The 15,481-nt window shown below is 41.5% G+C and overlaps 1 protein-coding gene across 1 annotated transcript in view; it reads right to left on the bottom strand.

Annotated features, from left to right (window-relative positions):
• LOC122795985 (cGMP-dependent protein kinase 1-like) overlaps nucleotides 1-15,481 on the bottom strand; it is a 1,306,845-nt gene that overhangs the window by 1,242,702 nt on the left and 48,662 nt on the right. The window contains exon 3 of the mRNA XM_044064466.1: nucleotides 3,933-4,099. Coding sequence (XP_043920401.1) covers nucleotides 3,933-4,099 — 167 coding nt within the window. The remainder of the gene's footprint in view (nucleotides 1-3,932; nucleotides 4,100-15,481) is intronic.

Raw genomic sequence — 15,481 nt, 5'->3', positions numbered from 1 at the left:
ACAGTCATTCCACAAATAATTGTCTTAACCACAGTTGTTCTACAGTAGATCCTTACATTAATATTTAATAACCACTGGCCTTTGACTTCATGGGATATACAAGCTACATCTAGTTGAGGAGGAATGTGCTGTGGTCTTCATATATGCCAAAACAGCAACCTCATGGCTTCCTGAAATTAAGTAGGATAAGTTATTATATTAAGTAAGTCATTCTGCTGTTTGATGGCTTTAATGTAAGAAGTGGAAATGCCTGACCATTTTGTTTTTAAATAGTACAAAATGATCCAAAAACTTATCAAAAACACATGAAACTTTAATAAATATGAATAAGAATAAAAAGACACGATAAGTGCTTTCATTCTTCACATAGAACTTCATCAGACCTAACCATAAAAAACTCAAGCACATTTAAACACTAAATTATTTGTTACATGATCACATGAGTGTGGTAATGAGTTAACCCTTTACATTTCAACATAGCCTTGCAATTCTCCCTGTCATTCATTCCTGGAGAATTAAGCTAACTTCACCTGCCAACAATATTCTTTCCAATCCAATTCTTCTTCAGCATCCATATTCATGTGCTGAAACATATAGAGTTACCTCATTAGCACTCTCATATGATCATGTGAAAAATAATTTAGTATTTAAATGTGCCTGAGTTTTTTATGGTTAGGTCTGATGAAGTTCTATGTGAAGAATGAAAGCATTTCACATGTGTTTTTATCCTTATTAATATTTAATAAACTTTAAGCTGTTTTTGATACGTATTTGGATCGTTTATTATTATTATTATTATTATTATTTTGATTTTTTTACAGTCTTTTAGAGTTCATTTAGTGGTCTTTGGTCTTCATTTATTTGGCTTTTTTTGCACACAGAATGCCCTCTTGTGGGAAGCAGGTTCCCTGGTGCTTCACATTTATCACTGCTGTACCTTGTAATTTCAGGTTGTATGCATAATGCTACACTGCATGCCTCACACTCTGTAGTTTTTTTCAGGTGGTTCAAAGATAAGAGTAACCTCTATGCAATTCAGAGGAAGCATTAAACAGCTGTGCAATGCAGCAATCCCTGAAAATAAGTAGTCCACTTCCTTATCTAGCCACCAGTCACCACATATGCAGTAAAAAAATAAAAAAACACACAAATGAGATTTAAGTTTGCCACTAGCTATAATAACATAGCCAAATTTGCTACCGGCAACCCTTTTAGAACACACCACTGTCTCAACCTCAAACAATTGGGATGGTTAGAACTACAGCACCAACTACTCCATCATCAACTTACTATAACCCAAAAGATACTTTTTCCACCCTAATCCCAAATCCTCAATAATCAAATCTAAAAACAAAGCTGGAGACTCTCTTTTGCTAACATGTTGTGGGCCTGAGGAACCAGCTTCCAAGTGAACTTTCTACTCTCTCCACACATCTTTTTAAGAAACATCTCAAAGAACATTTTAAAACTCACTGGCTCTGCCCCTGCACTACCCCTGTTGATCTCTCCACCTTTATGCATTCCTGCTATCCCTTTTATTTCTTTTCTCCAGGGTACTTTATTACTAATTAAAAAAAATGTTTACACTTTTTAATTTATTGTAAATTTGTTCTTGATCATCCTCTTTTGCAAATATCCCAAATAATGGTATTATCTGTATATGTTTATAGCTTTTCTATATTATTATTGTATAATAATGTCTTTACCTGTCTGGACATGTATCCAGTTAGACTAGCCCGGTCAACAAATGTAAATAAATAAATAAATAATAATAAATAAATAAATAAGTTAAAAATATATAGTGTTTCTTTCATTATTCGGTAAATTAAATGGCTAAACCATAAAGTTTCCATTTTAGACAGAGAAAGTGCAGATCCCAAGGATATTTCCAATATCCTGGCAGATCGATTTAGTGCCAGCTTCACCCTCCTCTCACCCCCTAAAGGGCCCATCTCAATATGAAAAGATTGCCAAATTCCAGTAAACATGGCCACACAGGTATAAAACGCACTCTCCAAAGCTAAGAATACAGCATCCATGGAAACAGATGACATCCTGGGCTGTGTACTACATGAACTACAAAATTAACTGGCACCTCACCTAAGTGTCATGTTTAATCATAGCCTCACCTCAGACTTCGCGCTCACTGAATGGTGCACAGCTACATTTATCCTACTCCACATGGGGGGATCCACCTTGGATCTCGGGAACTACCGTCCCATCAGTCTGACGAGCCTGATCTGCAAGGGCATGGAACGCATCATCATGGACCTTATAAACAAAGACACTGGCAACCTTCAAACACTGGACCCCACCCAGTTTGGGTTAGTGAAGGGCTGATCTTGTCTCCTGAACCTGATTGACTTCTTCGAATCAGTCTCTAGACTTGTAAACAAGGGTAAGGTGGTTCACACAGCCTATCTGGACCTTGCCAAGGCCTTTAAAACCATCCCCCAGTCTGGAATCATAGATAAACTTACTAAGCTGGGCATAAATCCCTACGTCACTCAATGGGTTGCCAACTGGCTTACTGACAGAACCCAGACTGTAAAAGTAGCCGACTCCAATTCCAGCTCCAGACAAGTGACAAGTGGAGTACCTCAGGATTCAGTCCTGGGGCCGCTCTTGTTTGGCATCTACTTCTCTGAAGTACAGGCCAACACTAAGGGACTCTGGCTAGCAAAGTTCGCAGATGACTGCAAACTGGGAGCCATTATTAAATCCCCAAGTGATGTGGATATTTTACAAAAGGGCCTTACAGAAACAGATGCTTGGTGCCAGAGCCATGGGCTCAAGCTTAATGCCAAGAAATGTATAGTTAACCCCTTTGGGAAAAAACATGTACCCATGAATTACCACATAGGTGGCAGTACACTAAACACCAAAAGTATGATGAGAGACTTAAGGACACAGGTGGACAGTGGTCTCACCTTCAATAACCACATTGCCACAGCAGTCAGGAAATCCTTCTATGTGGCACACCTCATCACTAAAGGCTTTTCATCCAGAAAAAAGGAGGTCATTGTTCCACTGTACTCATCCCTCATTAGACCCATTATAGAGTACAATGCCCCATTTGGTATGTACCACACAAGACATCTGCAACAGCTGGAAAGGCCGCAGAAACACCTCACTAAAAGAATTACAGGCCTAAAGCAAATGCCCTATGCTGAACATCTAAAAAAAACTCCAGCTATACTCTGTGGTATATTGTCTACTCAGAGGCGATCACTGCTTGACATCCAAGGCCATGTCAAACCCTGAGCTGTTGGACATGCTCCACTTAAAGAAATCCCAATCCCTCAGAGCCACATTCTCCAGGGATCTAAACCTTGTCATCACAATGAACAAAACATAATGGAGGGATAGGTTCCTGACCCAGAGACTCCCCATATGCTGGAATAGACTGCCCATACATGTCAAGCAGAGTGCCACCTTAGCCCTCTTCAAAAGGAACCTTGACGAGTGGATGGGAGATATGAAACTCTCCCCAGGGATCATGTCAGTCACCCTGCTAGTCAGGGGTCCAGGGAAGTAAATATTGTGGGAAGAAATATCCAGGGAATTGTTATGGCTAGGCTTGTATAGGCCCTAGGGCTGATAGCCTAGTACCAACCTATGAACCTATGAACATTTGAATGTATATGGTTAGTAGGCATGTGACCAAGGTGACCATTATGAAGCTTTTTCCTGTTTTCATTTACAACATGGAATCCTTCAGTTAAGTGGTTCACTTTCACAGTAGGGAAATCCAGGAAGATATCAAACTGTTGAATTTTCTCAGCAGCTCTTGTTTAGAGAAAGACCTTCATCCTGGTTCTCCTTATGTTCCCATTCAGAACAGATGTCATGCAACTTGTCATTTCTTAAAATTGAAATCTGATTACACTTTATTTTAACAAGTGCTAGTGACTACATATTACAATGCATACCTGCTACGATGTACATGGCATTGCCTTCAGATCCCTCTTTGATGATTACTTCTCCTTCCTTGTAGCCCACATGTGAGAAACATTCAACCATCATTTCGATCTGTTCTTCATCCAGGCGATTTAAGAAGTCATTCTGGTGAATGGCTTGGATTATACAACTTACATCACTGAAATACAAACAATAGTAATATTTAAAGAAATAGAAGTGGAAGGGAAGGAGATAACTGAGCTAAAACAGGTAAATACAAAAAAACAGAAAAGTATAGTGTGTGTGTGTGTGTGTGTGTGTGTGTGTGTGTGTGTGTGTGTGTGTGTGTGTGTGTGTGTGTGTGTGTGTGTGTGTGTGTGTGTGTGTGTATCTTTGAGAGATAGGAGGAGAGATATCAAAAAGATGACACTGTAAAAGCAGAAGTACAAACCCACCTCCATAGGTATCACAAGGGATAAGAAACTAAGAGTAATGCTTCTCAATGCCAGAAGTCTAAACCTCAAGATGCACGCACTCAAAACTCTTCTTAGCATGGAGAACATCGATATCTGTGCAGTAACAGAAACCTGGTTCAAGGCTCCCGAGAGCATCCCAGCACTAACAGGTTATACCTCTTACCATGCTTTTCGGCCCCAAAACTTGGACCGAACCACAAAAGGAGGGGGAGTATCAATATTCCTCAAAGATACCCAAACCTCCAGGTTGGTGGCACAGCAAGAAGCATCAGAGACTATCCATGTGCAACTAACAGTGGGTAAAACTGCCTTCCAGTTTATAGCCTGCTACAGACCACCCTCTCAAACTCAGGAACCCCACTCAGCCTTCCTGAGAACACTGGAAAATATGAAGGTCTCTCCAAACACCATTATATTGGGCGACTTCAACTACCCAAACATAGACTGGGAGCATTACTCTAGCTCCAACACCCTAGCCCAAAGGTTCCTAGAATTTATAAACTCAAATGCTATGGAACAACGTGTTACCACTCCCACAAGAGGGGAAACATACTGGACTTGATCATCACCAACATGGGTACTCTATGCTCCATTTTAGAAGTGTATCCCTCACTGGTAAGATCAGACCATAAACTAATCTCACTGGATATTCACATCCCGACCCCATCCCCTGCCCAGAAAACCACAGTGAAAAACTTCTCTAAAGCAAATTTCACACTCCTCAAAAGCAAGGTGGAATCCTTCAAAGCCCCCGGGCCTGTGGAAAATATGGCCCAGACCGCAGAATCCTTTATAAACGTATTCTATAAACACCTTCATGAATGCATGGATCATGCAATCCCAAATAAAACCAAGACCCAATCCTCCAAAGGCAGACGTTCTGTCTGGTGGACCCCAGCCATAAACAAACTATACAATAGAAGGAGGAAGCTACTACATAATAGAGCAAAATCCCAAAAAGGGAAGGCATCTTTGATCAGTATTAGCAAAAAACTACAGGCACTCATAAAATCATCTAAGGCCAGTTTAGAGAGAAAAATTGCACAGGACACTAAGGATAATCACAAGACTTTCTTTAGTTATGTTAGGAACCTGGGTGGGAATTCCCAGATATGCTCAGAATTAGTCCAAAATGACAACAAATACACCAAACCCACAGACATTGCCAACATCCTAGCTGACAGGTTCAGTGCAAACTTCCCCCCTCCTCACCAAAAGGGCAAATATCTATCCCAGCAGAGTACTGCCCCCTGACATCTCAGATGCTCAGGTAAGAGCCACCCTCTCCAAAGCAAAAAACACAGCATCAATGGTACCAGACGGTGTCCCAGGCTGCGTCCTACCTGAACTCCAAGAAGAGCAAAACCCAAACATAAAACTACTGTTCAATTTCAGCCTTACTACAGGATATGTACCCAAAGAGTGGCATACAGCAACAGTGGTCCCTCTCCACAAAGGTGGTGCCTCAATGGATCCTGGAAACTATCGCCCCATAAGCCTGACTAGCTTGGTCTGCAAAGCTATGGAAAGAATCATCATGGACCTCATAAATAAAGATATTGGAGACCTACAGACACTGGATCCTACCAGGTTCGGCTTTGTTAAGGGCAGATCCTGCCTCTTAAACCTGGTCGATTTCTTTGAAACAGTCACCAAGGCCATTGACGAGGGGAAGGTGGTCCACACAGCCTACCTGGACCTCGCAAAACCCTTCGATACAATACCCCACTCTGGCATTATATATAAGCTCACCAGCTTAAATATAAACCCCTATGTCACTAGATGGGTTGCAAACTGGCTCAAGGACAGAACCCACATGGTTAGAATTGCTGGAGCCATGTCAGACTCCAAACCAGTTACAAGTGGCGTCCCACAAGGCTCAGTCCTGGGACCTCTCTTGTTCGGTATATATTTCTCAGAGGTACAGACCAACACGGAAGGACTGTGGCTGACCAAGTTTGCAGATGACTGCAAACTGGGGGCCTTAATCGACTCTCCAGCCGACACAAGCATCCACCAAAAGGGCCTCATAGAAACAGACAACTGGTGCCAGAGCCATGGCCTCAAGCTAAACACCAAAAGGTGTATAGTCATCCCCTTTGGCAAAAACAAAGTGCCCACAAATTACCACATAGGTGGTAGTCCATTAAGTACAGAAGAAGTAATTAGGGACCTGGGGACCCAAGTTGATAGCAATCTCTCATTTGAAAACCACGTGGCCAAAGTGGTTAGAAAAACATTTTATATAGCCCACCTAATCATGAAGGGATTCACATCTAGATCAGGGGAGGTCATCGTGCCTCTTTACTCATCCCTCATCAGGCCCATAATTGAGTACAATGCCCCTTTTGGGATGTACCTTACCAGACACCTGCAGCAACTGGAAAGACCCCAAACGTACCTCACCAAGAGGATCAAAGGGCTCAGACAGATGCCATATGCTGCCCGGTTAAAGAAACTCCAGCTGTACTCAGTGGCATACTGCCTGCTCAGAGGCGATCTGTGCCTGACGTATAAAGCCATGTCCAACCCGGAATTAATGGACATGCTGCATCTCAGAAAATCCAAATCACATTGAGCTACTCACTCGAGAGACTTGAACCTCAGCACTGAAATAAATAGGACATGCTGGAGGACAGATTCATAACCCAGAGGCTCCCTTCACTCTGGAATAAAATCCCAGTCCAGGTTAGGCAGAGTCCGTCATTGACTCTCTTCAAGAGGAATCTTGATGAGTGGATGGGAGATCGTAGGTTTATCCCGGGTATCACTTCTGTGTCACTGTTAGACAGAGGCACAGTATACTAACCTCAAAAAAGGGCATATCAAAATTAATTTAAAATGGGTGGCGAAAGCAGAACACACTCTGGCAAGGCTTATAAATGCCCTAGGGCAGATAGCCTAGTATGAACCTATGAGCCTATGAACCTATAAAAGGAAGGGATTGTCAGATGTGTAGAACAGAACTTAAAACTGCAGTAGTTTAAGACAGAAAGTAAAGAAAGTGTGACAGCAGCATATTTAATGTGCAGTATGAGATGGTAGAAAGGGAATAAAGAGTAAGAAAATGTATGAAGGATTAGGAAAACAGATGATAAAGGAAGGGAAGAAGAAAAAATCAGGGTCATAGAGTCAGATAAAGAAGAGAGGTTTAGCAAGGTATACAGTTCAGGCGGTAACATTGCAAGATACAGAAGGATATGTAAATAAATGAGTACAAAGAAAGATAATTATGAAACATGAGAAAAGCAACAGACTGTAGAGGTGTGTGCTTGGAAGAAAAAGGAGAATGACAGAAAATGCAGACACATAATGCAAACTTTAATAAGCAGATGAGTTTGAGAAGGTCAGATAAAACAGATGAAATGGAAAAATGAAGCAGAATGTGTGACACTTGCATCAAAAGAACAGATCTATTAAATGTTTCTACCATTTTCAGGGTGAGCAAAAAACACTTGTTTGGGTGACTTCTGGGTGGTTGTCAAAGGTAAGGGCAGAGGCTGTGAATTTGTGTGTAAGTGTGCCTGTTTTAGGTTTAGAGATTAGCGCTAAGTAAGGAGATAGATTTATTGTGTGTGTGTGTGTGTGTGTGTGTGTGTGTGTGTGTGTGTGTGTGTGTGTGTGTGTGTGTGTGTGTGTGTGTGTGTGTGTGTGTGTGTGTGTGTGTGTGTCTGTGTGTTTGTGTGCGTGTGTGTGTTTGTGTGTGTGTGTGTGCGTGTGTGTGCATGTGTGTGCATGTGTGTGTGTGTGTGTGTGTGTCTGTGTGTGTGTGTGTGTCTGTGTGTGTGTGTGTGTGTGTGTGTGTGTGTGTGTGTGTGTGTGTGTGTGTGTGTGTGTGTGTGCTTGTGGTGAATGTCCAAGCTGTCATGTGTAGCGGGAGTGTTACGGGAAGAGCTTATTGCAAGTGAGCAGCACAATAGGGTTAGGGGCAGCATTAGGATTTGCATATATTACTAAGGTGGAGCAGGTGTGTGTGTGTGTGTGTGTGTGTGTGTGTGTGTGTGTGTGTGTGTGTGTGTGTGTGTGTGCGTTATAAGTGCTGAATATTCTCAAGCCAGTATAATGCTTGTGAATTTAGTCCCTTAATAAATATTGCTGTACATCATTTTTAAAGTTAATGATAAGCTTCTCTATTATTATATCATTGCTGCACTCAAATACAAACTGTGTTAAGTAACACTGGGCCATAAACCTGTTGTATGTCATGCTGTTTCATGATTAAAAAATCTGACCCATTACTTAAAGTTTCCAATAACTGTCTTTTTGTAATGTGGCATGAATCATACTGAGAATGATGACTAAATTAATAACAGCAGATGATTTTTGATATATTTGGATTCCGAAGAAAAATCTGACATTTGAACTGCAGCAGCTAAAAAAGACACTGAATCAAAGTAAGTAATAAACTTAAGTATCACAGTTCAGCTGATCCTTATCACATGATACAACACTCACTAATGTACCACCTGAAGAATTATTACTTTTTTTTGCAAAAAATAAATAAATAAATAAAAACAATAAAGTACTACAAGCATACAATGAATATGTCTTATGATCATCCCCAGTAGCTGTAAATAGTATTTCTTATTAAAGCAAAACACATGATGTGTAAGAATACATTTGGTAAATATATTTAATTTGAATTAAACAGCTAACACCCTTCAAGAACAATCCTGATGTCTTGAGGCTATCACTATGTGCAATTTTAGCTAATAGAACTGTAATTGTAAATGTAACTAATAATTCTGATTGTAATATCAACACTCCACACAAACTACTTAAAAACATTTTAGTCTGTCTTAAAATTCTAATTGGTTACCAAAGTTTTGAAAACATAGTTAATATAACTATAATGATGAAGACTAGATGAAGCCACCAAACACTTTCCCCAGGATTTACTAATCTTCCCTGTAAGACTAGATTAGTCTTACATGGAAGCACCAGTCTAAGAGTATGACTGCAGCGTGCCATGCATATTAATGAGGGCATGCTGCCTCAACTCTAAAGCTTACACGGAGCATGGAAAAGTGTAGGGGGCATGTTGGACTGCCAAGCAGTCCAAAAATCCATGCTCCTGCAATGACGAAACTCGAGAAATGTCGAGTTACATGAGCGAGTCCGCTCCCATGTGTACATTGTAACACTACACTCCCCCATATTTTAAACCTCATACAAATTTAAAAATTAAAAGAAATTAATATTTTTTTTGTTTTATTTCCGATATAGCTGCCTGTATTTGCGCATGTTTGCGCGGGATTGCCCATTGCTTAGCTACAGTTAGCAGCTTAGACACCGAAGAGGATAATAAGAAAAATATATGCAAATTATGCAAAATAGAAATAGCGTAGTGGTTAGAGCCTTCGCACAAAAAGGAGATATTCCTGGATCGAGTCCCACTACTGCACGTTCCATTTTCTGTTGGAAATCTGTATACAAAAATATTTCCTGACATTTATCATGTATAAGTTTTGTAAAAAGCATTCAAATGTTATATGTAGTAGTGAACAAATTATATATATACGAAGGTGAAATGGTTATGCATTCTGAGGCATGAGTAACTTATTTTAAGCAATATAAAGCACTGCTAAGCACATTTTACCAGTATTGAGCATATTTAAATCCAATTGCTCGTAGCTGAGCACCACTCTAACCAGCGCAATGTCGGGCAATGTCGAGCAATGTTGGGCAAAGTTGGGCAAAGGTGAGCAAAGTCGGCTAAACATGGCCACACCTCTTTTACTTTACCTTAGACATTCAGGTCTGGCCAGTAGGAAAACAAAAAGCAGTGACAGGGCTCGAACTCAAGATACTGTGCACTATAGTCACAGTACATAACCACTATGCCATGACAGCATTTCCTATCCATGCACTTTCAACAGACCCATATCTATTAAAGGAATATTAAACATTGCCAGCATCAGCTAAGCAGGTGTGCCTACAGCTGAGATTTTCAAAACTGGCCAATCACAAATAAGTTCAGGAAATGAGGCATATTTAAGCTCCACAGGTGGGAATACTTGCCATAACTGGATGTAGTTCCCTTCTGCAGTCAGCATGGCCAGTGTTGGAGAGGGCACTCGATTTCCAATGCAGCGCTGGGGCATTGAGGAGTCCAAAGTAATGGTTTGGCTCCTTGTCCACAATCATGAGGAAAGACTCCTGCAGGGCCAGTACCAGGGCACCCAATATAAAACAGAGGCCTGGAACAGTCTTGCTCGTAATCTCACCAGTGCCACTGGTGTTTTTCAGACTGCTAAGCAGGTCAGGCACCATTATTCTGACCTGAAGTGACATAAGGAGGATCAACTGGACCAGTGGATCCAGGAATTCTTTGCGATGCCTAATGCCCCAGTACTGAGTAAGTAGTCATTGTATTAAGTAGTTAAGAATTGCTATGCTTGTCTATACTATGGATAGGTATGTCTCAATATCACTGCATTTACTTCACAGCTGCAGGTGTCCGGGCTATGAATCAGCAAGCCCATGAAGATAGGTTGCAAAAGCTGCATCATCAGGCAGGTTAGTAATTATTCTGCATGTACTGTTATATAAAATAAATGAGAGAGCCTTCCAAAAGTGTTTTCACCCAATAAATAAAGGTGTAATAATCCTTTAATAGATGTATAATTCCTGGAGTGTGTCTGTTTCACTTTCTTTGATATGTTGTTGTACTGTTGCATTTTACAAATAGTACCGTTGTATTAAGCAGTGTTAACCCACACTTGGGTAGGCCCATATAATGTGGATGAAGGGAGTGCCAGTAGCTTTTATGCATATTTACAGCCCTCAACTGTTGGTTCATGCCCAGCATGTACAGGTTAATCTGGCACATGAGTAGCTTGGTATTGTGTTCCCCAGAAATGTCAGTGTGCTGCCAGAAATGTAGGAAGCTGTTAACATATAACTGATACTTTCACCTGGACATATCTAGATAATTATATGAAAGTAGAGCTGTCAGTGTACCATCTTAGCAGTAGTGTGTGTGAGCAACTCTCAAAATATGTAGCAGTAACATCTGCATCCTGGACAGTTTGTATGTCAGATACAGCTCATGTATATAATGATCTAGCAAAATCCAATTGCACAATAGAAGGACATTGGGTAGTGTAATAATACATGTAAGGGACATATAACTGCAGTTAATAGGAATGTAGTGAAAATTAGAAGGATACATAAGTTGTTAATTGAGCTATCCTTTTCCACCCTACTGTATGTGCATAAAAATGCAATTCCACACCTCAATCCGTATGTCTAATCTCAAAACATTTGCTGGGATATATGTCCTATTGGTTTATAAATATTTGCATTTATTTCTATGCATGTGCCCTGTTAAAATACCACAGTATTGGTGGCCTGTTGCCATTAATTCAACCTACATGCTGTTGTAATGTCCACTATTGTTCTATATATACATGTGTTATGCTTGCTTTTCAACTGTTGAAAATCTGGTGTGTTGGGTTAATGGGAATATTTCTGCATGCTGTTATAACTAATTGGGAATGTTGTTGACTGTTTCTAACCCATATCTTTATTAAACCCTCCAAAACATAGTTTGTATGGGAAGGCCGGTCCCAGCTGACCCACCGGTCCCACCTCAACTGGCCATGGCACCTGGCACCAGCAGGTCTGGTGCCCAGCCTGGGACCTCCTCCTCCATTGGCCCTGTGCCACCTTCAGGTGGAAGTGCTGCAGGGGATGGGGCTTGCTCCCCCATGAAAGTGTGGGCAGAAGAAGGCAACCTATCACCCTTTGAACGATTCTGGCTGTGGTGCATAGAGAGATCGAACGTTCTGTTGCAGAACCTCTACGCCAGTTTGAAACATGAGTGGCGCAACTCCCGGGTCAGCCTGCCCCTCCTACACAGCTCCCAGCACAGCCACCCTCTGGGCTGTGAAGGTGCAGTAGTGACTGCCCATGGGTGGGGACCTCAGTCCCACTGTTTCCATATGTGGACTCATGGGCTTGCGATTTCCAAACATCCTTCCCCGTCAAAGGTGTTCACCCACCACATGTGTCATATACCACCCCTGTATGCGTCTTGTTTATCTTGTCTGTTTACCTCCCCAACCTACCTCCCCAAATATACCTACTTCCCCTACCCCACATTCCACTCTCACCTAAAACAAAAAGGGCAATCTGCTCCCAAAAAAATATTACACCCCATACATAGCTGCCCATTTTGCACACATATCCACTGGACACATAACTGGCATTACAACATACTTTGTTGTCTTCACCCGTCTCTCAGGGGTTGAAGGTTTCATATCTACCTCCAAATGTATTCCATATGCACAGCTGTTGCTGTTAAAGAAATGGGCAGCTATGGACCTTCCCTACACCCGTCCTGTACATCCCGAGCTACTTCCCATACAGCCTTTCCCTCTTTGTGCCCCTTTTTCACCACTTTCTTATCTCCCCATTTTTCTTTTCTTTGAAAGAAATGAGCGTGGGGGTTAGCAGGACTAAATACTATTAAGCAGTAGTTAGTGGGTTTGCGCAAGTGTGCACTTGTTTGCGCTTAGCTAAGCATTGCTAAGCATCGCACAAACCCATGCAAATCCATTTACAACTGCTTAAAAGTGCCTTTAGTCACTCTGTATGTGAGGGCCCTTGTTCTGCTCAAAAGCAAAATAAAACACCTCTGTCAGTCTCGAACCCCGGTCCTTGTACACACTACACAACATGAAGTACCACTAAGCCATGGCAACTATACACCAAGGTGGTGCTAAAATAAATATATCATGCATCAGAATGAGTGAATGTAAAGGTAAAATAGGAATGCCATACCACACAACTTGTTCTGTGGATCTTTACCAGCAGTTGTTGTGGGATTACATTACATGACCTATACACAGATATCCTTCAGAAGGGTCTCACAGAAACGGATAACTGGTGCCAGAGCCATGGCCTAAAGTTAAATGCCAAAAAATGCATAGTCATACCCTTCGGGAAAAACAAGGTTACCCCTAGCTACCAAATAGGTGGCAATCCACTGAGCACAGAAGAAGTTATCAGGGACCTGGGGACCCAGGTTGATAGTAGTCTGTCATTCGACACCCATGTAGCTAAAGTAGTTAGGAAGACCTTCTACATTGCCCACCTTATCATGAATGGATTCTCATCTAGATCAAGGAGGTCATAGTCTCCTATACTCATCACTCATCAGACCAATGATTGAATACCATGCCCCATTCGGAATGTATCTCACCCCACACTTGCACCAGCTGGAGGCCACAAAGTTCCTCACCAAAAGGATAAAGGGTCTCAAACATCTGTCCTATGCTGCCCGACTGAAAGAACTCCAGCTCTATTCAGTCGCGCTTGCTCAGAGGTGACCTTTGCCTAACATACAAGGCCATGTCAAACCCAGATTTGATGAATATGCTTCACCTCAAAAAGTCTAGATACGTCAGAGCCACAAGGGCGGGACACTTAAACCTCGACACGGGTATTAATAGGGCGTGCTCGAGGGATAGATTCATCACCCAAAAGACTCCTATGCTGTGGAATAAAATCCGGTATATGTGAGGCAGAGCACCTCGCTGGCCTTGTTCAAGAGAAATCTTGACCAATGGATGGGAGATCGCAGATATACCCCAGGGATTACCTCAGTGCCACTGCTCGACAGAGGCACAGCAAAATAATGGGTATAGTTCCCCATACTAAAGGGGTGGCGTAAGCCACAAAACTATGGGCTAGGCTTGTAAATGCCCTCGGGCAGATAGCCTAGTATGAACCTATGAACCTATGAACCTATAAGAGAAGCAGCCATTCTAGCAGGAAATAATGTTACACCATCACTTTACAACCCCACACAGTATCACAGCAGGACAAACACTGGCATATCTGTTTAGGGCAGAGACCATACCTCCCAACTGTCCCTAATTTTAAGGGATGTCCCTGATTTTGACACAAATTTTAGCTCTGTCCCTCTGAATCCCTCCTAAAACTACTGACTTTGGGCAGAAAGGTGGTGAATTACACTTAATGAATAATGACAATAATTAAGAGTTAGACACTTATTTTACTTCAGAAAAGGTGTATTAATTAATATGCTCTGATTCTCTCAATGTTTCAACTTAATGGCACTTATATTTTAAAGGTGTCCCTGACTTTTTCTTTACTTTTCCCTGAGTCTGTTCAAATATGTACCTGAGTGTTTGAGAGGTCTGGCAGAGGCAGAAACACAGAGGCATATCAGCCTTTCTGCTGTTACACACTGTGCAAATAGCTCAGGAAGGAGTTTCGGAGGCATACCCTTATGTAGGAATACAACACTGAAATACAAATGGATGTAGCCATTTACTGGTAGCAACCAACTGTAACAATGCCATTGCTCTATTGCTGAAAAGACCTGTGTGGTGCTCAGACAAAAAATAACAGGCTATTCTCTGGCTACCATGTGGATAGGTCCACAGTTGGGAGTTACACAGACAGACTACTTGCCTTCATAAACTAACATGTACACAGCAACCCTGTAAGTCCAGCAAGATAAAATCCATAATTACACTCTCTGTACTTCTGTACCCCTACCCAAATGTAGAATATACCTGTGTGTGCAGGGTCTACCAAGGATGTAGGTAAGCATACTCACAGCACTGAAATGTGTCCAGTTTTTCTGAGAAGCTTGTGCTAATGTCAACACTAAAAAAGCACAAAATGTTTAGAACTGTGTAAATTAATATTCACAGTATAGCAGTTCACAGACAATTCTTGTGCCAAAGGAATACATCTCTATAACTAGCTTTGTATGGCAGTTAATTGTAACAGTTGAAAAGAAAGTACATATTTCCATGTATCTTGGGGTAGCATTTTGAGGGGTGAATACATTTCTACACTGGCAAGTGGGTACTGGAAGCAGTAACATTAGGTCTGAGTACAAAATGTAAATCTCTGGCTACACCCCTGGCTTCTGATATAAGAACTATACCAACCTTCTGTCTTAAACAATGATATCCACAGCAAACAAGGATGATCTCCATCTTGGAAAGCTGAAAAGGCCATGCCTACCTGAGTTAGCAATTTATAGTACTGGGTTAATATGACAGTGATTACTGCAATTACTACACAGCAGGCTGCATGCAATTAGCAAATGGCAGCCACTA

This window comes from Protopterus annectens, chromosome 2.part2, assembly GCF_019279795.1.
Source record: "Protopterus annectens isolate FY-2018-M chromosome 2.part2, PAN1.0, whole genome shotgun sequence".
Lineage (NCBI taxonomy): Eukaryota > Metazoa > Chordata > Ceratodontiformes > Protopteridae > Protopterus > Protopterus annectens.
This window is presented reverse-complemented; position numbering and strand designations above follow the sequence as displayed.